The sequence below is a fragment of the Rana temporaria genome, chromosome 2 (assembly GCF_905171775.1).
Source record: "Rana temporaria chromosome 2, aRanTem1.1, whole genome shotgun sequence".
Classification (NCBI taxonomy): domain Eukaryota; kingdom Metazoa; phylum Chordata; class Amphibia; order Anura; family Ranidae; genus Rana; species Rana temporaria.
Window position 1 is genome coordinate 60,777,364 of NC_053490.1, and position 23,477 is coordinate 60,800,840.

Below are 23,477 nucleotides of genomic sequence, written 5' to 3' on the forward strand. Positions count from 1 at the left end.
GGTGAATGTCCTTGCAAGGCCAAGTCAGAGTCTAGACTTAAAGTTTATCCCATTAAAAATCTGTGGAATGACTTGAAGACTGCAGTCCGCAAACTGTCACCATCAAATGTAAACGACCAGAGAGGGCAAATATTGCAAAGTGAAATATTGCTTTTGAATTTTTAAAAATAAATTCTGACAGGCTGGTCGAATATCTTTTACGTGGATGTTATAAGTTGCACTGAGTAAATACAGCTGATAAAAATGCGTCTTCATTTAAGGCTGCAAAGCAACAAAATTAGATTATTTTAAAAGGAGGGGGTCGTTGCTATTGTATAAGAATCTCTTTGTATATAAATTGCTGTGTCAGGAAAAGATCCCAATAGTATGCTATAAGCAAGGAAACATTTTGCACATTATAGTAGACTGGCCAGAGAGGGGTAAGCTGTTCATACATGGGTCAAAGTTCGGCTGGTTCAGCAGGGATCTGTCAAATTTGGATACTTGTATGGCCATTGTGGTTGTTTACAAACTGATCCACCGATCGACTTCCGTACAAACGCCCTGTCAGTTTTTTTTCTGCTCATCCAGCGCCGCATTTTATAGCTGGCAGCCCTGATCAGTGGATTCTGGCGGCGGGGAAGCGCCACCCCACTGTCAGAATACAATAGCTCAGACGGAGGATTCTCCCATCTACCTTGAATGTGTATGTGGAGGAATCGGGTCAGTTTTTTCATTACACCCGCTGGTTGAAAAAAAAATAAAAAAAAATGGGCTTTCTTACTTTGATGCAGCTGGACAGCTAAAACATGTATTGCACTACATGTACACCAAAAATAATTGGTTTAATGCATATATATATATATATATATATATATATATATATATATATATATATATATATATATATATATATATATACATACACACATATACATATATACACACACATACATACATACATACATATATATATATATATACACACACACACACACACACACATAGGCTATTTAGATTTGAGGATCTTTTTCTATTGCACTGTGATTGGCTGTCACAGTGGTCACATGATCCGGAGACAGCCCTACTGGCTCCCAATCATTACTGGAGACAGGGAGCGTTTTTTTTTAGTGCTCTGTCACTGTGCTGGGAGCATGCACAGTAAGCGTGCCTATAGATGCATTCTTCTAGTATGTTTGCATTAATCTTTCGCAAAATGTTACACCAGGGGTGCTCAACCTGTGGCCCTCAACCTCAAACAAGGGAAGCCCATGCCTAGGGTTGGCAACCCATGGACTGCAATCTGGGAAACCCGCCAACAAAGAAAACAGGTGGCTGCAGAGGAAGCAGGAGCTGCATAAGCTGATACTTCCGCTGCAGAGCGGTCTCGTGTCCCAGGTACAATGATACCAAGTGCACTTCGCCTGGGACCGTTCTAGCAGCCTGGAGACAGAAAGTAATTCTAGTAGAAGCTGGAAGAGCAAAAGAAGGTCAGTGTATTAAACAAAACATAAACCGTGGTTTTGCAATGGGCATATTAGTACATATAAAAGGATTAACAACTATTATGCTGCTTCTAAACTGAGTTATCTGCACTAGCCATAGAATTCTATTATATCCCGAGGGTTTGGTGCAATTTCTGAAAGCGCAACAAAACTAACTCTTGAATGCCCCACACCTGCAAGATATAAGTCTATCACAAACGCAGCTAACCCGCGGGTACACAGCGATTCCTTAGCACATCAGTGTAAAAGCAGCCTTATAGGGGGCTCAGGACAGTAAGGGCTTGTTTACATTTGTATTTTTGGGGCTGTAAAAACCCATTGTTGAGATGTGTTTTTGACACCCCCCCCCCCCAACCATTGGTCTAGTGTCAGGGGTCACAAAGGCGACCCTGCCCCATGCTCCAGGGGGCTCCAAGGGGCCTGTGAGGCCTCCCTGTCACATTCTGTTTCACAGTTGAATAGGAGGGGTGGGATATACAGGAACCGATCCTTTCCCTTTTCCTCCTGCAACCTCAGAAAACCGGCTTCTCCTCCTCTCCCTCCTGCCGGGTTTCAGCGGCTACAGCAGGAAAAGCTTCATTATGCTATTCAAAACAAATTCGACATTTTCTGCCATTTAATTTCATTGCAACCCGTGACTGGTTACTAAATCACTTAAGTGGCCCATTCTAAATGTGAACTTCATTTTTAAGCATTTAAAATCAACAGTTTTTATTTTTTTTTATATAAAAAAGCTGAAAGTGATTGTAAAGTCTCGTTTTTTTTTTGTTAAAAATAACATGTTATACGTACCAGCTCTATGCACTTGGTTTTGCAGAGGGCAGCCTGGATCCTCCTCTTTTTGGGTCACGCTTCTGTGCTCCTGGCCCCTCCCTCCTGTTGAGTACCCCCACAGCAAGCAGCTTGCTATGGAGGCACCCGAGTCACAGTTCCCTGTGTCCATTCAGACACGGAACAGCAACCCAGCCCCGCCCCCTCTCTCTCCTGACTGGCTGACTTTGATCGCAACAGGAGCCAATCTTGCCACTCTGCTGTCTTAGCCAATGAGGAGGGGAGCCCGGGGCAGCTTAGACACTCCTGCAACACCGCTGGATAAAGACGGGCTCAGGTAAGTGTTAGGCCTTGTACACACGGCCGAACATGTCCAATGAAAACGGTCCGCGGACCGTTTTCATCGGACATGTCTGCTGGGAGGTTTTGGTCTGATGTGTGTACACACCATCAGACCAAAATCCCAGCGGACAGAGAACACGGTGACGTAGAAGACACCGACGTTCTCTGACACGGAAGTTCAATGCTTCCACGCATGTGTCGAATCAATTCGACGCATGCGCGGGATTTCGGGCCGCTGGTTATACGTCATAACCAGCGGACATGTCCGATGAGTCATACTAACCATCAAACAGACAGCTGTCCGACAGACAGCTTTCCAGTAGACAAGTTTCTTAGCATGCTAAGAAACTTTTGACCGCTGGAAACCTGTCCGCTCGGCCGGAAAACTGTCCGCTTGGCCCTACACACGGTCGGACATGTCCGCGGAAACTGGTCAGCGGACCAGTTTCAGCGGACATGTTCGGTCGTGTGTACTAGGCCTCAGGGGGCTGAGGGTGGCTGTTGCACACAGATTTTCTTATCTTAATGCATTAAAATAAAATAAACCTTCTGACTTTACAATCCCTTTAACACAAAGAAAAGATGAATGTTACAAGCACTTATTTCAGTGTTTCATGATTTGTCCAAAACCCTGTAACAGAAATGTTTGCTGGACAGCTTGGCTTATTACAGAAATGGAAAAATAATGAATCTACTGGCAGGATCAACAGGTAATAAAATTACTGTTATGGAGTACTTCGAAAATGCCTCTAACAAACTGTGTCATATGTCATTTTTCATTCTCAGAATTCCACGTTAATGTGATTTTTAATAGCACAGGCATGAGATTAGAACTGGAATTGTATTGTAAGATGAATGGGTTGCTGCAACATACCTTGACACCAATAGCAACGATAAGATGTTTTGGAAGCTCAGCATTGTCAAAACAGAAGCGGCATTTCTCCATTCTGGCAGCCAGTCTACGATGCTCAGATATCGCCTGTTGTCTTTCCCTCTCCTCCTCCTCACTAGAATGTTCCTTCTTTGCTGCTTTGGAGACAAACATGTCATCCAGGGTGTAATATTCCTGGTCAGTCTTTTCCCTGAACTGAAATAGAAAATGCCAGACTTATTATAACTGCTTAAATTAACATCATAAACAGCCATTAAAGTAAAGCAAACTGCATTCTAATAGGCATGCTGAGCAACAAAACAACCATTAAAAGGAATAACTAAAATGAAAACAAACAATATAATTTACATGTAAAATTAATTATTTACCGCCCTCTTCTTTTTCAAATAACATACTTGATGCAAACAGCTACTCTCCCTCACTCAGCCCAGGTTCATACTGACAGTGGGATTGAAATTTCGCAAGTTCGGCTGAGCACACACGATTCCATACCTGCATGTCACCTGTGCAGGTTCCTGCACAGGAGGTCTATACAAATCGCACCCTGAAGTCGCCAAAAGTAGTACAGAAACTACTTTTGGGAATCAGTGCGGCGCCGCAAAGTCGGCGTCACATCGATTCAGACGTGCCATTGCCGGCCATACCCATCGATTTAGCATGCGATTTGACATGTCAAAATGCATGCCAAATCGCATCAATGTGAACCTAGGCTTATGCCGCGTACACACTATCGGAATTTCCGACAGGAAAAAGTTCGATGTGAGCTTTTGGTCGGAAATTCCATCTGACTTAAAAAATTAAGAGCTGGTTCTCAATTTTCCGATGGGAAAAGTTCTTGTTGGAAAAAAAAATGTTCGGAATCAATTCGATGCATGCTCCGAATCATTGAACTAAATTTTTCTCGGCTCATTGTAGTGTTGTACGTCACCGTGTTCTTGACAGTTGGAATTTTGTGTGACCGTGTGTATGCAAAACAAGTTTAAGCACAAATTTTGTTGGAAAAAAATCCACGGTTTTCTTGTCGGAATTTCCGATTGTGTGTACGCAGCATAAGTCATCACTGTAAAAACATAATGCAAGCAATGGCCAGCGCTGGCCGCGTGACCGCACTGACCAATGAGAATCTCTGCTTTGTTCTGGGATGCCGTCCTGGAAGAAAGGAACCTCAAAAAAGATCCAGTGTGGTCACTGACCAATGAGCACTTGGCATTGCTCTCATTATGCCTCACGTGCTATGTAGTTTTTTTACAGTGGTGGATAGTCATATCAGCTGGAGAGGGTGGCAGAAGATGAGGGGGCATATAAGGTACATGCAGCAGGGACATGAAGGGTAGGAAGGGCGTTGCGAGTCCATTAACTTTTATTTTTTTGTGGAAAAGTGCACACTTTAAAGTGTTTCAAAGGTCAAAGGTCAACCAGGGTTTGATGGAACCCTAGGGTTGCTCATGGTTCCTTGAGCTGTGGCTGAGAGACCTCCCATGTGATGGTGCTGGCGTAGCTCCAAGGTCAGTCCACTTGGCAGAGTCAGTTGCATGACACCAAAGATGTTTTTACTTGTCTGTAAGGGGGGCATTCTGGCCTCCACTGTAGACAAGGCATTCTTCCCAATGACCACCAATGTAAGGGGCATCTTTCCCACTGACCTGCAGTCAACTGGTTTTAGCAAGGGTTCCATGAAACGTGAAAATTATTTCACAAGGGTTCCTCTGGAAAAGGGTTGAGAAAGGCTGTCCTAGACACACTTATTTTCAATGAGTCGGACAATTCATAGACTTCACTTGTGAGAAGCAACATATAGAACAACCACTGAGCAGCACTGCAAAGCAGGAAACATAATCTTCCTCTATAAATATCAAATCTGTCTATAAAATTACAACTTTATGGAAACACTTTAACAAAGATTGTAAAGGCTATTGTCATCATGCTGGTCTCTTCCAAAAAAAATAAATGGGTACACTCCCTGGAGGCCGATACTGTGCTTTTCCTTTCAAGTTAAAGCGGAGGTTCACCCTAAAAACAATTTTCTAACATTACATTGTGCTCACTCTCGACATTGACAGTACGCTGATGTTTTTTATTTTTTTGCCGTACATACCGTTGTATCGCTATTTTCCCCGCCGGCTTCCGGGTAGTGGCTCCCGCGGGAGTGGGCGTTCCTATGCACAGGCTAAGTGATTGACGTGATGACAAAAGCTTCCCCCTGGCGCATAAGGCGCGTCACGAGTTGCCGAAAGAAGCCGAACATCGGTGCGCAGGCGCCGTATAGCAGTTCGGCTTCTTTCGGCAACTCGTGAAGCGCCTTATGCGCCGGGGAGAAGCTTTTGTCATCACGTCAATCACTTAGCCTGTGCATAGGAACGCCCACTCCCGAGGGAGCCACTACCCGGAAGCCGGCGGGGAAAATAGCGATACAATGGTATGTACGGCAGAAAAAAAAAAACATCAGCGTACTGTCAATGTCGCGAGTGAGCACAATGTAATGTTAGAAAATTGTTTTTAGGGTGAACCTCTGCTTTAAAGTGGTTTTAAACCTCATTCATGAAAGTTGAACTAAGCACATATATCTGTAATGTTTATTTAAGTGTCATTTCTCTCTGTTGCTTTGTTCCTCTATAATCAGCATGAGTCACTTCTGAGAAGTTCTCTGACTCATGAGATAAAAATTTGTGTCGGTGAAGGATCTTAGAGAGATAAGCAGAGAGCTTGTCTATTCAGAATATAGCTTTGTTATTTTGTTCCTCTGCCTATGTGGAGGGGGGCTGTGTCTCATACACTTTAAGTCTCCCCACCTTCCCCTATGTGCTGCTGAAAGAGGAAGAAAGATTTCTAACACGATCTACACTTTTCAAAGAGTGTAGACAGCAGATATACAAGTATAACTTATGTAGAAGGATTTGTTTCATCTGTGTATCATTTGAGGCCAGTCACTTCACTGGGTAGAAAAGATTTGTACAGATACTGATTTTACTCCACTCCAGTCACCTGATCCACTTCGTCAGTGAGCAGCAGCTGCAGGGGAGAACTCCAACAGCTTGATTCAGTGGTAGCTAATCAAGAGCTAGAAGATACTCTATATGAATGCAAAATGCAAGAAGATAAACAGCACCATGGCTCAATCAAGGAGCATGCATGCACCGAATATGTGTCACACCCACCACTTCCTGTTGTGATGTCATCTCTGCCTGCCCAGTAGACCCAAGCCAACCAGGAAGTGCTGTGAGCCATCAGCACAGGCTGGGACAGCCTTCCAGGAATCTGTTAGTGGGATCGATCTGGAACCATAGAGTGGTACTTGTAGCTAGATGAGCGCTCTACTTGCTGTTTCTTGTGAGTTAATTACTTGTGAACTAAAAACATTTTTTTTATGCTACACTTCGATGTCGCGGTTTCCTTTCTTCCATTTTGCATTCATACACAGGCAGCAGTGTCTTAGATCTCACACTGCAGATATAAAGCTACAAAGTTTTAGGAACAGGAATTCGTAAGCCAGGAAAGGCACTACTGTTTACAGGAAGAATTAAAGAAAAAGGGTACATTTGCAGGGTACATATTAGGTAAAACTAAAATTTTTACATTCATTTTACATTTCACTTTCTGAAATCAGGTCTATTTTTAAAGTATTCTGTGCCTATAAACAACAAAAGCTCTTTATAGAAATGGTTGTTATATTGAAATTGCATTTACAGCCAGTTGGAAAAAAAAAACTAAGCAGAATATTTTTGAGAAACTGAACATACAGTATTTATTCCTTTAGTTTGGCAGACTATATCATAAGGTCATTGTTGATCCATAAATATTGTGTTGGAAGTAAAGTCTTTACTCCCTTGGCAGAAATCTTATTCTAGTTGAGCTTATTATTCACCGCTGCAATCAATGCTGATTATACTTGTAAATGAGTAGTGATCTGCAAAGGGCCCTTGTGACAGCTTTTCAGCACTTATGTCTGCCAATATGTATGCATCAGAACAGTCATGTTACTTGGACCTCTGCAGGCTGTTTGTAAAATGCTGAAGCTTATGGTAAAGGATACAGGATAGAAAAGAACGCTTATACTTTAACCTTATTATGGATAGACCACAAATAACTTTTAGACAAGCTGGGTCGATCGGTACCATGCTGGTCCAGAGTGAATACAGGGGCAATCTCAAAAAAGATCCTTGTAAAATCCATGGTACTTTCCCCTGTGGGGCTTGCTCCCAATGCGGGGTTATAAGTAGGAGAACTGCGCTGGCGCTGCCCAATGGGGAGACTTTCTCCCTGAGGCATTTTGCCAATTGCAAGACTCGGGGAGTTGTATATCTCATGCAGTGCCAGTGCGGCTCTTTCTACGTAGGAAAAACCAAACAGGAACTCTGTAAAAGGGTAGATAAACACATTCATTCCATGAGAATAGGAAATTTATACCTCCCTCTTGTTAGACATGTGGCCAAAAACCACAATTACCATATGCCTAAGGTCAATTTTACTGTCTTAGATAGGATTCATATTCCACTCCGGGGGGGGGGGATTGGAACAAGAAATGCATTGGATCAGATACCTTAAGGCTACCACACCTCCCGGACTAAATGAAATGGAAAGCTATAGACCCTTTTCGGAGGGCTTTAGCTCCGGAAAGACTGACTAAGGTCTCATCTCAATTTGTTAAACAAATCTTTGTTGACTTTCGGTTTCTTTCTTTTACACCCCCCATTGGACGGAATCTATGGGGGATCTCTTTCCATTTTGATTTAGATTTGGCCCTCAAAGATATGTGAATGGGATTTTGTCTATTACTTTTTTATATATTTGTTTATGTCTTTCAGGTAAATGTTGTTAAAGGATGTATATATAACTGGTTTGTTGAACATATTGGCACATATTGGAGGTAGGTGTCGAATGTCTCTGAGTTGTGCGACTCCTTGCTCCATGTTTCATCTTGATGCCGGGCTTGCTTTTGGGGTTTTCCCTATCCCTCTCCCATCCACTGCCAGGGGAGAAAGATGGGTATATCCTGTTTTTCTACGCCCATTGGGATGTACAACCCCACATCCATTAGGGCTATCCCCTGGCAGTGGTGGTTTTTTGTTCCTTACGTTGGATTGCTCAGGTTTTTTCAGCTATTACCGAGCCTTCAATCTTATTTAGAGGGAATTTTTCCCTACATATACGTCCCCGTATACTATGTCAGTGGAGTTATTTCCTCTACCTTCTCTCTGTTTTCCCCTTGTGGGATTTCTGAGAGGGGATGGAGGCCATCTGACACATTTTTCCGGTCCCCCCTATTTCTTTATAACGTTTGGAAATTTTGATCTCCCCTGAGGGAATTTTTTGGTTACACTCAGTTTTTTACCAGCTAGGTTTTTTTTGTTAGGGACTATTGAGGTTAATTTTCCCATTGGGGATATAATGTTCCTTTTCCCAGTGGCTGCCAGCCTTTCAGATTGGCGCTTTCCCAAAACCAATATGGCCGTAATGTTGTTTCCGGTGTCGGACATGACGTGGGCGGGAGCCCATTTGCGAGGCTCCTCACTGTCTGTCGCGTCTGTATGACGCAACACACGTCGGCCTCGCTCTGCTGTCACGTCTGTATGACGCGGCTTGCATTGCCTGATGCGTCTGTATGACGCGCACGCATGTTTGGCGCGCATTTGCCTGTCGCGTCTGTATGACGCGGGACACATGTCGGCATCGCTCTGCTATCGCGTCTGTATGACGCGGCACGCATTGCCTGTCGCGTCTGTATGACCTGACATGCACTGCTAACTGTGGGACCTTCTATAGACAGGTACGTGCCTTTCCAAATCATATCCAATCAACTGAATTTACCACGGGTGGACTCCAATCAAGTTGTAGAAACATCTCAAGGATGATCAGTGGAAACAGGATGCACCTGAGCTCAATTTTGAGTGTCATGGCAAAAGCTGGGAATAATTATGTACATGTGATCTTTTTCCTTTTTTATTTTTAATAAATTTGCAAAGATTTCAAACAAACTTGCTTCACGCTGTCATTATGGGGTATTGTTTGTAGAATTTTGAGGAAAATAATGAATTGAATCCATTTTGGAATAAGACTAACATAACAGAATGTGAAAAAAGTAAAGCACGGTGAATACTTTCCGGATGCACTGTAAGAAAAAATACCAGCTTAGGACACCATGCATTCAGGCTGTTCTGCTTGTGGCAACAAGTCAGCATGCTCGTCATTGTGGGAACAGCTTGCATACCCTTCAGCATCAGTGGGTGCTGCAAGAGTGGTAAGGTCCTATGGATATGGACTGCTGCTCATTTGTATATGTACAGAAATTCTTTAAGGGGTTATAAAGCTTCAAATATTTTATTTATTTTTTTAATTACAAACATGTTCTATTTACCTCCACTGTGCAACTTGTTTTGCGCCGATCCACGTCTTCTGGGGTCCCTCGGCGGCCGTCTCGTCTCCTCTCTGCTTCTGGTAACCCCCCCCCGGGACGCACTCTCCCAAGAGGGTTACCTTGCAGGTGTGCTTCCAAGTCCTGTCTCCGGCGTCCGAAGCCGCCGACTACAGACTCTGCCCCACCCCCTGCATCATTGGAGTTGATTGACAGCAGTGCGAGCCAATGGTTGCACTGCTATCAATCTTTTCAATGAAGAGCCGAGAAGCAAGCGTGTTCTTGATGCAGGACTTTAGAGGGCCCAGGTATGTAAACGGGGGGGGGGGGGGGGGGGGGCTGGGGGGCCGATAAGTAGCGGATGTTTTCTCACCTTAATGCATAGGATGCATTAAGCTGAAAAAAAACATGAAGGTTTCCAACCCCTTTAACTGCAATAAAAACCCATGCTACTCAACAAGTGCTTATGCTCCAAGGTCGGCATACTAAAATTCAACTAACCCGACAGTAAAATCCCACACCTGAACATGAGAAAAGGCCACGAGCTAGAACTTTCTAGTGGAGATACGTCTGACAGCCATGCTATTTCCAAGTAAATGGTCAAGAGTTGTCAGTGGCCCCCCTGGAAATAGAGTCAGGAAAGCTGGTTTAGATTGACGGCTGAACTTGCTGGGATATGCTTGACTAACCTGACATGCAAGAGAAAACCGTTTACTCAAAGAACCTCATCTAGAGGCTAATTAAAGATAAATTAAAGATTTTTTATAAATGAAAGATTAAATAAATTAAAGATATAATATTTTTAATGTGGGCTCTGCAAGGTCTGATTTTTTCATTAGATAAAGAGCATGCTGGTGTCCTTTGGAATTCTCTGCCAAATGAGGTGATGATGGCGGCCAAAAGAATAAATGAATTTAAATGTGGCCTGGATGTAATTCTTACCACAACTGTCACTTCAGCTACAATTAGAGATCTAATGAGTGGAGTAATTGGTCCAGGGAATTAGGTTGGCAACCAATGGCACAATAAAGGCAGGATATGCGACAAATCTAAACAAGATTCAGGTCGTGTAAAGGTGCACTACTAAGTGCTTCTGGCTGTTACAGGCGATTGTTACCCTCAGTTTCTGAATATTCCTTGATGTTAGTTTCTCACATTCCTGTACAATGCAGTGACCACAGAAAAACAAGGAGGGCTACCCCACTTAACTAATCGGGACCTAATTGCCCAGAAAAGTTTTATCATTCAAAAGCCTGGTACACACAATCAGATTTTCCGCAGACAAAGCATAGGACTTTTGTCTGAAGGGCGTTGGCCGCGAACTTGTATTGCATACAAACGGCAAAGAATTGTCAGCCAACAAACACGAAACATGTTTTTTTAGCTCTTTAATGCCACCCTTTGGGCACCTTCTGTTAATGTTGCGTTATGGTTAGCATTGCTTCAGAGCATGCGTGTTTTTACTTTCGTGTGATGAAAATTTTCGGATGGAGCATACAAACGGTGGGATTTTCCGACAACAACCTGCCATCACACATGAAAATCCGATCGTGTGTACAAGGCTTAACACTGCAAACATACTTAACCCCTTCACGCCGACTGCACTCAAATATGCGGCCTTGGCTTGCAGGGGTTGCCAGCCGGCTGGCCAAAGACACGTATAAAGCTGGAATTGGCTTAGATTGGGTCTAGGATCTAGTAACCCAGGAGCGATGTCATGACATCACTTCCGGTTTACAGAAGACTTAAAAGGAGTTGTAAAGGTCGTAAAGTTTTTTTTTTGCTGTCAGAGGAGAGATGACAGAGCGTGTGTTTCAACAAAGCAGAAACCACAAATTGTCATCTCCCCTAGTTAGTCCCACCCCCCCACAGTTAGAACACACAATAGGGAACACAGTTAACGCCTTTATCGCCCCCTAGTGTTAACCCCTTCCCTGCCAGTGACATTTACATAGTAATCAGTGCACATGTATAGCACTAAATGTCAATGGTCCCAAAAATGTGTCAAAGTGTCCAACCTGTCTGCCGTAACGTTGCAATACCACAAAAAAAAAAATCGCAGATCACCATTACTAGTAGAAAAACTAAAATAAATAAAAAACGCCATATAAATGCCATAAACCTTTCCAATAGTTTGTAGACGCTATAACTTTTGCGCAGACCAATCAGTATACGCTTATTACGATATGTTTTACCAAAAATAAGTAGAATACATTTCGGCCTACTGTAAACTGAGGAAAAAAATTGTTTTAAAAAATTGTCACTGTTTTTTTTGTTTACAGCGCAAAAAATTAAAACTGCAGAGGTGATCAAATACCACCAAAAGAAAGCTCTATTTGTGGGGGGAAAAAAGGACATCAATTTTGTTTGGGTGCCACGTTGCACGACCGTGCAATTGCCAGTTAAAGCGGGGGTTCACCCTTAGAGGGCACTTTTCCCCCTTAGATTCCTGCTCGTTTTTACTAGGGGAATCGGCTATTTATTTTAAAATATGTGCAGTACTTACCCGTTTACGAGATGCATCCTCTCCGTCGCTTCCGGGTATGGGCTTCGGGAATGGGCGTTCCTTCTTGATTGACAGTCTTCCGAGAGGCTTCCGACGGTCGCATCCATCGCGTCACGATTTTCCGAAAGAAGCCGAACGTCGGTGCGCAGGCGCAGTATAGAGCCGCACCGACGTTCGGCTTCTTTCGGCTACGAGTGACGCGATGGATGCGACCGTCGGAAGCCTCTCGGAAGGCTGTCACTCAAGAAGGAACGCCCGCTCCCGAAGACCCATACCCGGAAGCGACGGAGAAGATGCAGCTCGAAAACGGGTAAGTACTGCTCATATTTTAATAAAAATAGCCGATTCCCCTAGACCGAACGAGCAGGAAGCTAAGGGGAGAAAAATTTTTATTTTACAAATGGGTGAACTCCCGCTTTAAAGCGACGCAGTGCCATATCGCAAAAAATGGCCGGGTGGTTGAGCAGCCAAATCTTCCGGGGCTGAAGACTTAGCATGGGCCCTTGACTTCTTTGTATTAAGAAACTTCACTAAAGAGAGGTCACCTACCAGCAGTGCAGTCAGGTAAGGGGTCAGTACAGAATGTTTGAACTGTATATTCAACGGTTGGCTTGGCGTTCAGCTTTAACTAGAGCAATATTTAGAAAGACATTAAAAGGGTTGTAAAGGAGAGAGGGAGAAAGTCTTGCATTACTGTGTGTAGTTACAGACAGAAGAACAGGAAGTGAGGATTTCTCAGAAGAAATAAGGACATTTAAAAGCAAAATGGAAGGATGAGGTAAGTGAAGGAGGACTGCACTAAGGTAAAGGAAGCTATTTAGGGGGAAAAATCCTTTACAACTCCTTTAAGGAAAAAAGTAGAAAACTTCTTTAAAATGTTTACTCCATAGAGCTCCTACGGAACGTCACCCAAACTTTAAACCAAAGTATTGCCTCCGATGGTTAATATCTGCACTGATGCGTTTAGGGTGATCCTAAATGTGTGCCATGGCTGTACATCTGATTCCACTAAAAGCTCTTTTCTCTTGATTACTTGGGTACAGCCATTCCAGGCACCTGTCGTCATATGACAGGTCAGATCAATCTGAATCAGGATGTGCTTCCAGGCTATGTCTGCACATCTCACGCACCTAACACAGATACATGAATCAGTGTGGATAATGGAAGCGCTAAAATATGGGGATGACCGCTGTGCATGCTGCCCTTTAGAAGAAAACAAAATGTGAAACTCCTGAGGACCGAACATTTTAGGCAGTGCTATTTTTAACCTCTTGTGGACCGCCAGCAGTACATTTCCAGCTGGCAGGCAACAGCCCTGGGCACTGCAAAGTACCTATATGTTGTAGTTCACGTCCTGGTTTAGAGGCGCACATGTGCGCTCCCCCAGCTGCAAATGAAAATTTCAGTGTGCTCAATCATGATATCTGTAGAGCTCACAGGTGCTCGATCCACAGTCATTTGTCGCTCTGAATTTTTTTTATTTTATTAGAAAAACCACAGTGTACAAACGCAGATAAAATCCGTTGACGTATTCCAGCCTACAAGGCCTTAGTCAAAATTACATTCAGACATAGAACATTGAAAGAAATAGTACCACCAAATAACCACAGGCTCCACCCATTAATAACCTTAATTACAAATAATCAACAGGAGAGAACGATGCTGTAATGGCTGCAGGGTAGATCCAGGTATGCATGCGCCCCCAGTTGACCTGTGCTGTGATACAGCACGGGTTTGACAGCAGGTTACAATCATTTTGGCCGACCCCCAGCAGTAAATTTTCTGCTGGCTGAAAGCAGCCCTGAGCACCGCAAAGTACCCATATGTCACAGTGTACTTCCCAGTTCAGAAGCGCGCATACAGTTGGCTGAGCGGTAAATAGACAGCGCAAATTTGACAAAAAGTTTCAACCAATCACTTTGGCCAACCCCCGGCAGTACATTAACTGCTGGCAGAAAGCAGCCCTGAGCACCGCAAAATACCCATATGTCGCAGTGTACTTCCCGATTTAGAGGCGTGCATACAGTTGGCTGAGCTGTGATTGGACACAGCACGAATTTGACAAGTTTCAGTCGATCACTTTGGTCAACCCCCAGCAGTACATTAACTGCTGGCAGAAAGCAGCCCTGAACACCGCAAAGTACCCATATGTCACAGTGTACTTTCCGGTTTAGAGGCGTGTGTGACACACGGTGTGTCTATAGTTGGCTGAGTTGTAATTGAACACAGCACGTTACAGCCAATCATTTTGGTTTTATACCTGCTGATCGGCTGTGGCCAATTACAGCACAGAGATCTGTGTGTTGGTAAACACAACACACAGATCTGGCTGGATTTGCCCCTGCTTTCAGTTACCAGTTCAGAACTGAAAGCAAGGAGAGACCCAGCCAGATGATCTGTAAGTAAAAGCAGCATACACACACAGTTAACTCCTTGATTGCTCTCCTGATCACACCTGTAACCCAGCCAATGCCATAAGTACAGTTTCCGCATAAAGTATTATTACTGATCAGTGTGTTAGTGTTACTAACGATGTCAGTGAGTCAGTTAGTGTCCCTCCCAGCCAGTGTCAGTTAGCACCAGATTGCCCATCACACTATAAGTCACTGATCATTACCATTACTAGTATATGGATCAGTTTCTAGATCACGATCAGAACTATAATAGTGTCCCTAAAATGTAGTTTGCTCTTTATCAAATACATATAGCAGAATACATGTTTTATAAGAAATTCAAAAATATATATTTTTTCAAAATTCTCTTTATTTTTCATTTAAATAATAAAGTATTAAATTCCAGTGGTGATCAAATACCAAAAAAAAAAAAAGCCCTATTAGTGCGAACAAAATGATAAAACCATAATTTGTGTACAGTGTTGCATGACCGAGCAATTGCAAGTTAAAGTAGCTCAGTTCCACATAGAAGAAAATGGCCTGGTCATGAAGGGGGTAAAACCTTCTAGAGGTTAAGTGGTTAAAAGGGAATCTCTGAACACAATAATACTGCTTATATTTAAAGAAATCCCAAAGTATAGGATAAATATGTGATCCCCTTTTTGTTGTATGAGGCGAGTCCACATCTGAAGCACATTCTTCAGGTAAGGTTGAATGTTCTGAGGTTGAACAATATCTCATTTACAACACTTGCGGCAAGAGACTTTACCGTAAGCAAGGAGGACCTGCAACTCTGAAAGACTTGACTGACCCTTTCAAGAGAACTCCATGGCGTGTCAAAAGTGGAAAAAAGAAATGTTCCTGGACTGCCGCACTCTGATAGGCGATTTATTGAAACAAAATGAACAAAAGGATAAAATCCAAAGCTGTATAACATCCAAAAATTCACGCAACACTGCAATCAATGGTAGAAAGTGGACATGGGGGACAAAAAAGCTAACATGTTTCACATCATGGATAGATGCTTAGTCATAGCTGGGTTGTGCGAGGATCTAAAATCAGGTATTTAATTTTCTAATGCTGTGCAGACCAGCTCTAAATGGTTTGGATGCGTTCAAAGTTTTCCATTTAAATCCTTTTAGATCCTAGCACAACCCAGCTAGGACTAAGCATCTATCCATGATGTGAAACATGTTAGCTTTTTTGTCCCCCATGTCCACTTTCTACCATTGATTGCAGTGTTGCATGAATTTTTGGATGTTATATAGCTTTGGATTCTATCCTTTGTTCAGTTTGTTTCAATAAATCGCCTATCAGAGTGCGGCAGTCCAGGAACATTTATTTTTTCCACGGATCAGCGCAGAGTCTGCACCTGTCAGTACTACAGGGCAGGAGCACAGCATAGCTCGCAGGACTTGGAGCGGTACTCCTTTCCATTGCATGTCAAAAGTGCAAGAAAAATTAAAAATGGATGATTTTGTTTTATTTTGTTACCTCCTACTGCATTTTTTAGTGTATTTTTTTTGTGCGTGTACTTGAGAGAGGAGCCGGACTGCAGGAGTTGGGAGTAGGCAGGCCTCCCCCAGAGGCAATCTGCCACCTTTCTCCATGCCCCGGGTGGCAATGGCGGGTGTGTGAGGGGGTCCTCCCACATAGCCCGCCCTACCTGCTCCGCTTTGAAGCCCAACGGGGCAGAGGGACTCCCTATAAGGGAGTGAGAGGATCTAGCCCGCTCAACCACCCCCGTTAGTCCTTTGCCTCTCTTTTTAGAGACCGCGTCGTCAAAGTGCGTGCATGTTAACCCAATTTCGAGTGCGTGTAAGTGTGGTGGTTTTTGTGGGAGGGGGGGTGGGCGTACTAAGCGCAAGCTTACCTCGCATAGCACACCCACCGGGAGCCGGGCAGAGACCACCAAACTCAATTCACATGTAGCCGAGACCCGGATCCGCACCCATAGCTGCAGAGGTGAATGGCTTGTCAGCGCAGTGCCAATCGCGTTGAGCCACCGCAGCTCCCCCTCCTACTGCATTTTAAAGGTGTGTATGACTGGTGCGCAATCATGTTGGAACAGAAAGGGGCCACCCCCAAAGTTGGGTGAATGAAATTGTCCAAAAGGTCTTGGTATGCTGACGCCTTAAGAGTTCCCTTCACTGAAACTAAGGAGCAGAGCCCAACACCTGAAAAACAACTCCACACTATAATCCGCCCGCCACCAAATGATTTGGACCAGTGCACAAAGCAAGGTCCATAAAGACATTGATGAGCAAGTTTGGGGTGGAGGAACTTAACTGTCCTGCACAGAGTCCTGACCTCAACCGAATAGAACACCTTTGGGATGAATTAGAGCGAAGACTGCGAGCCAGGCCTTCTCATCCAACATCAGTGCCTGACCTCACACATGCTCTTCTGGAAGAATGGTCAAACATTCCCATAGACACACTCCTAAACCTTGTGGACAGCCTTCCCAGAAGAGTTGAGGCTGTTATAGCAGCAAAGGGTGGGCCAACTCAATATTGAACGCTACAGACTAAGACTGGAATGCCATTAAAATTCATGTGTGTGTAAAGGTAGGTGTCCCAATACTTTTGACAATATAGTGTAGAAGACAATGTAAATTAAACAGTGCGTGTTTAGTATCACTTTAAGGAGAGTAACTGCTGCACTACAGGACCTGTTGGGATGGATTATTTAATGATTATGCAAATGAAAAGCAGAATTTTTATTTATTTTTTTACCTAGAGAAGCTTATAAATAATTAAAGTAGCTTCCTTAATTCAATTTTAATTCCTAGCTTTGTTCCTAACTCCTTTAAGCCTCTAGTTTGACTTCAACAAAAATATAAAGCCTAAACAAAACCGAACATATACACAGAGGCTCGAGTCTAGTACGGAAAAATTAAAATATTAACCCCGTCATTCACTACCAAGAGAGTCACAAAACGCATCCAATGTTGTAGCCTGCTCTCAGCACAGAAACATCACCTTTCTGTCAGGAAAGCCATTCTCAACAGAATGCACGTCTTTAAAGGAATGCTCGTGCTCAAAGGAATGATCCTGCACACAGAAGGGTCTGTAGAACTGTGCACAGCATAAGAACCCTGCCTACATCCACACGAGCGCATGCGTGTGATCATTAGCGTTTTGAATGTGCTCATTTGTGTGAGCATGCTTGTTCAACGATCAACTTGCTTGTTCAACTTTGGCACCCAGTGGCCTATTTAAAGCCTTACATGACTTAGGTTCATTTCTATGTGGTCGTCCACACTGCTTGTGACCTGATCCTGTGTTCATTCGTATCTTGACCCGGGTTTGCTGTTCCCAATTTCTATTGCTGGCACTGGCTTGTGACCCGACCTTGCTTCTTGACTTCTGTTCTGGTACTACTACTTCTTGCCTGATGCTGAACGTGGCCTGGTTGTGACTCTGCACTCCTGCTGCCCGGTTGTTGCTGGCCACTTTCCTGATGACGCAATTGCGAAACGCGTAGAGTCTGGACACACACGGAGGGGGAAGCACACCAGCACGCCAGGATCGCTTGTAGCAACACACGAGGACAGGAGTGGGGTATGCACACCTTCCGAGACGGAACGTATAACGTTTGACACTGAGATACACAGTGCCGGTCAGAGGCACTTTTTTTTGTAAATGCATCCTTTTTTATCTTTTTAATAAATACGTTTTTATATACTACACTATGATGAGCCCCTTGTTTTTGAGGAAATAAGGACATCTTGTAAGAGGGAGAAGGAGGAAACACCCAGTGACGGACACTCTTTGCTCTGGCATTGGTTTAGTTGTTGTATGTTTTACTTCAGGGGTTGACAAATTTGCTTGAAATCTAGGAGCCAGCTAAAAAAGTTAGGAGCCAGAAAACGCACCCCGTACCGATGAGCTTGTGCGCAGAAGCGAACACATACGTGAGCAGCGCCCGCATATGTAAACGGTGTTCAAACCACACATGTGAGGTATCGCCGCGATTGGTAGAGCGAGAGCAATAATTCTAGCCCTAGACCTCCTCTGTAACTCAAAACATGCAACCTGTAGATTTTTTTTAAATGTCGCCTATGAAGATTTTAAAGGGTAAAAGTTTGTCGGCATTCCACGAGCGGACGCAATTTTGAAGCGTGACATGTTGGGTATGAATTTACTCGGCCTAACATTATCTTTCATAATATTAAAAAAAATGGGGATAACTTTAATTTTTTCCCAAAAAAGTGCGCTTGTAAGACCGCTGCGCAAATACGGCGTGACAGAAAGTATTGCAACGATCGCCATTTTATTCTCTAGGGTGTTAGGAAAAAAAATATATATAATGTTTGGGGGTTCTAATTAGAGGGAAGAATATGGCAGTGAAAATAGTGAAAAATGACATTAGAATTGCTGTTTAACTTGTAATGCTTAACTTGGAATACCAACGGCCACCACCAGATGGCGCCAGCTCACATCTGGTGGTAATAACTTGTAATACCAACGGCTCACCACCAGATGTTTTTTTTTTTTTTTGCCCACCTTCCAAGCCAAGTCGCCAGGACACTATTTCTAGTCGCCATGGCGACCTGGCGCCCGGGATTTGTCGAGCCCTGTTTTACTTTATTCTGTTTTGTTTTCATTATTGGTCGGCTTAGAGCAGCATGAGTGGCCATTTCTTCCTTCACAGGAGTACTATGGTGCATTGATGTGTATGTCGACAACAAATTTTGGGTCACATTTAAAGTATTGTGTTTATCGCAACACTCGTATAACACATATATTTCCTATTTTTCTATATATATTGTTTGTACTAAGATTAATTGATTCACAGATGTTTATTCACATAGAATATTGGGTACATTATTATTTCCTGATATTGTATAGGCTATATATGGTTGTTTGTGCACTAAACTAGTTCACAGTTCGCATTTCCAGAGAATTAATTCTTTGGATTATTAGATCAGCGCAGTAACACTTTTTTCTTTGTTGCTGGCCACTGCCCGTTCGACTACGAAGCTGAGATCCAGAATCTGCCCCCTGCCAGCTGGTCTACTTCAGCTCTACATTTGCTATCAAGATGTTCTCAACCAGATTTCCTACGGTTACCCATGCCACTCTGTGTCCTGTTATACCCTGTCATCATCCCCAGGGGAAACAGGACAAGAGGTCTAAAGCCTTGTACACACGACCTGCCAGGAGAGCATTTGGCTGGGAATCCCGGCCGTGTGTATGCTATGCTCCCTAGCAGTTTTCCCGACAAGAAAAATAGAGAACCTGCTCTCTATTTTCCCGTCGGGATTCCTGGCTCCACAACCCTATCTCTGAACAGATGGTCACCAGACCACCTGTGGTCACTAGAGTGGTCACTAAATGGAATGCTGTTTGGCGCTCACATTGCCAAAACACTGTTCCAAGTTTATCTTTTCATGCTGGTCTTTCTTTACACACATCAGCCTTGTGGAAAGGGATGTGTGTTGGATTCCTTTTAGATCCTCAATAAAGTGACTGGTGCACCTTCCAATCTCTTCATTAACCTTGGCTATGGGTTTTGCCCTTATAAATAGAGTGGAGAGCTCAAGATTTCATTCTGAGTTCCCCAAATTAAGACATGGGAAGTCTTCAGATCCCAGTCACCTAAATCATCTACAGAGCAGCCCATTACCTGGATCTTCCAAGAACACAGCCTGTGCCTCCAAAGATCCTTCACCTGCCCATGATAGAATTATGGAAGGTGCCACTATAAGATGTGGTCTCCAATGCTGTCATTCTCACCCTTTCTTTACTACTTATTGAATGTCGCAGACCATGGACACAGAGGAAAGTCTGCTCTTCACTGGTTGCATTCTTGTTTTAGGTCAATGACTCAGTAAGTCGTGCGGAAAAGAACCACAGCCCTGAAGTATGCACCTTTATCAGCCGTATCTGCTGACAACCCCAATATTTTCATCCTGACATCCTTTTAAATAAAGTTATTTAAATGCAGTAATGTAACTGTGAAAAAAAAAAAAAGTTTTCTGCTTAGGCTATGCAGATCCCAAAGCGATATAAAATGTTATGGCCTGCGGCTTTTACCTGAAACACAATTGATTGTAGTTGGTTAGCTCTTTGAAGCAGATAACTCCCTGTGGTCTATCTCTTCACAAGGATTAGGGCGACCTCGGCTGCTCATTTAAAATATGGCTCTGTCAGCTTTTTAAAAATTTCATGAGGCAACTGAGGCAGACTTAACAGCAAGCGGTGAATGCAATGAATAAGCTAGTAATTTCACTCATGGCGATCACATTTACACTATTTCATGGTTTCCAAATCAAATACTTCATGTGTTATTCAATACACATCTTATATTGCCAGCACTGTATGCACTATATTAACAACCTAGTGTTATTTACAGCAAATATGTTTTTTTATTCCATTCTGCAAGTATTAACATATTATATAACCACAACCTGTACTGTATGAAAGCAATTTGACGTAAGTAGGCCATACATGGGGGGGGGGGGGGGGGTTGATGGTTTTAAAATGAACTCGCAGGAAACTGTTTTTGTTTATATATCTATATATACAGTATACTGTGACAGAGCGAGACCCTGTGGTCACTGTGAAAATGGAGGAGAATAAGACACAGAATTAGCATTGAGGGTTAATGCAAGGTTCCAGACTATTGTTTCTTGGACGAGAAAGCGGTCTTGGTTTTCTTCAGATTCTGTAGTTCTGGATCGGAACTTTCAATCCGGTGTCTGGATTTTACCAGGTGCCTGCAGCTTGAGTACACAGTGTGCACGGTCATTATAAACTCAAGCCTAAAGGGGATTTCCAGCCTTTTTTTAAGTTTATTAAAAGTCAGCAGCTACAAAAAGTGTAGCTGCTGGCTTTTAATAAACAGACACTTACCTGCTCCACGGTTCCAGCGACGGGCCGGCCGGGCCTCCGCTCCTCGCCGGCCGGCGTCTTCATTTCTAGTGTGGGCACCCGGCAGTGACAGCTTTCGGCTTCACGGCGGAGCACCCACTGCGCATGCGGAATTGCGCATGCGCGAGCGGCGCCGTCCGATTGGACAGGCGCTCGCCTACAGGGAGGGGCTGCAATAAGGCGATTAAGCTATTTGCCTTACCAGCCCCTCGGCGGAAGGAGGAAGTGGGACAGGAAGTCCCAGTCCTCCTGACCCCCCCACTCCCCCCCAAAAAAAAATGACATGCCAAATGTGGCATGTAAGGGGGGGAAGGAGTGGATTAAGCGGAAGTTCCAGTTTCAGGTGGAACTCCGCTTTAACCACTTAAGCCCCGAGCCTGTTTTTCAATTTTTTTTGCTAGAAAATTATTTAGAACCCCCAAACATTATACATTTTTTTTCTAACACCCTAGAGAAAAAAAAACTTCTGTGTTGCAGCAGCCCCCTTGTTCTTACCTGAACCCAATCGTTTTAGCGATGAGTACGAGCCCAGCAGCTCTAGCCGCTGTCTTGGGTCCTCATTGGATAAACTGATAGCAGCAGGAGCCATTGGCTACCGCTGCCGTCAATCAAATCCAATGACACAAGAGCCAGGGGCAGTGCTGAGTTCTGCTGTCTGTTGTCAATGGACGCAGCAGCAGGACTCGGGAGCGAGCCTGCACAAGTGCCCCCATGAAAAGCGGCTCTCTGTTCGGGCACTAGATGAAAAGGAGGAGCCAGGAATGCTTCCGGATGACCCCAGAAAAGGAGGATCATGGCCACTCTGTGCAAAACTTTTGCACAGGAGGAGGCAAGTATAACATGTTTGTTATTTAAAAAACAAAAAAAAACCTTTACAATCACGGAAAGAGCCACATATTTTCTATACTTGGAAGAAATGGGTTATTATGAAGTCAGCCAGGCTATTTTCCTGATGACTACAAACACATCATCTTCTTTTCATCTGAATTACATGGGGGAAGGCGGAAAGATTTGTAGTTCACACAAGATAGTTTGAAACAAGTTGATATTGTTTGTGATCAATTCACAGGATGTGAAAAGGGCACTGTACTAATGAATGAAAACTAAGGCTCATTCACACTGGCAATGACATACAGTAATGCTCATAAGTTTACATACCCTGGCAAAATTTATGATTTCTTGAGCATTTTTCAGAGAATATGAATGATAACTCAAAAACTTTTCTTCCACTTAGACCTGGTTCACACAGGGATGACACGACTTTGGGGGCGAATAGGCAAGGCGATCTCAAGACGACTTCAGAGGTGACTTGCAAAATGATTTCTGTATTGAAGTCAATGCAAGTCGCCCCCAAAGTCGTGCAAGAGGCTTTTTCTAAGTCGGAACAACTTGAGTCGCTCCTATTAGAACGGTTCCATTGAAAAGAGCGGAGCGTGACTTGTCTGTCAGGTGGCTGACTCATCTGACGAGTCGCCCCTGTGTGAACCGGCTCTCATGGTTAGTGTTTGGCTGAAGCCAATTATCAATCCACTGTGTTTACTCTTTTTTAAATCATAATCACAACAGAAACTACCCAAATGACCCCAATCAAAAGTTTACATACCCTGGTGATTTTGGCCCGATAACATGTTGCACTTACGTTTCTGGATTCTGAGTCATGGGGAAAGCAAAATAATTAACAAAGGATCTGCAGGAAAAGGTAGTTGAATTGTACAAAACAGGAAAGGGATATAAAAAGTTATCCAAGGAATTTATGCCAATCGGCAGTGCTCTAATCAAGAAGTGGAAATCTTCTTATATGCAGATGATATACTTATATACTTAGGTGATACGGCAGCGTCGCTGCAAACAGCAATGGGGAT

General features: G+C 43.5%; 1 protein-coding gene across 1 annotated transcript in view; it reads right to left on the reverse strand.

Annotated features, from left to right (window-relative positions):
- Positions 1-23,477, reverse strand: part of CWF19L2 (CWF19 like cell cycle control factor 2) — a 239,923-nt gene that overhangs the window by 75,187 nt on the left and 141,259 nt on the right. The window contains exon 13 of the mRNA XM_040340244.1: positions 3,472-3,684. Coding sequence (XP_040196178.1) covers positions 3,472-3,684 — 213 coding nt within the window. The remainder of the gene's footprint in view (positions 1-3,471; positions 3,685-23,477) is intronic.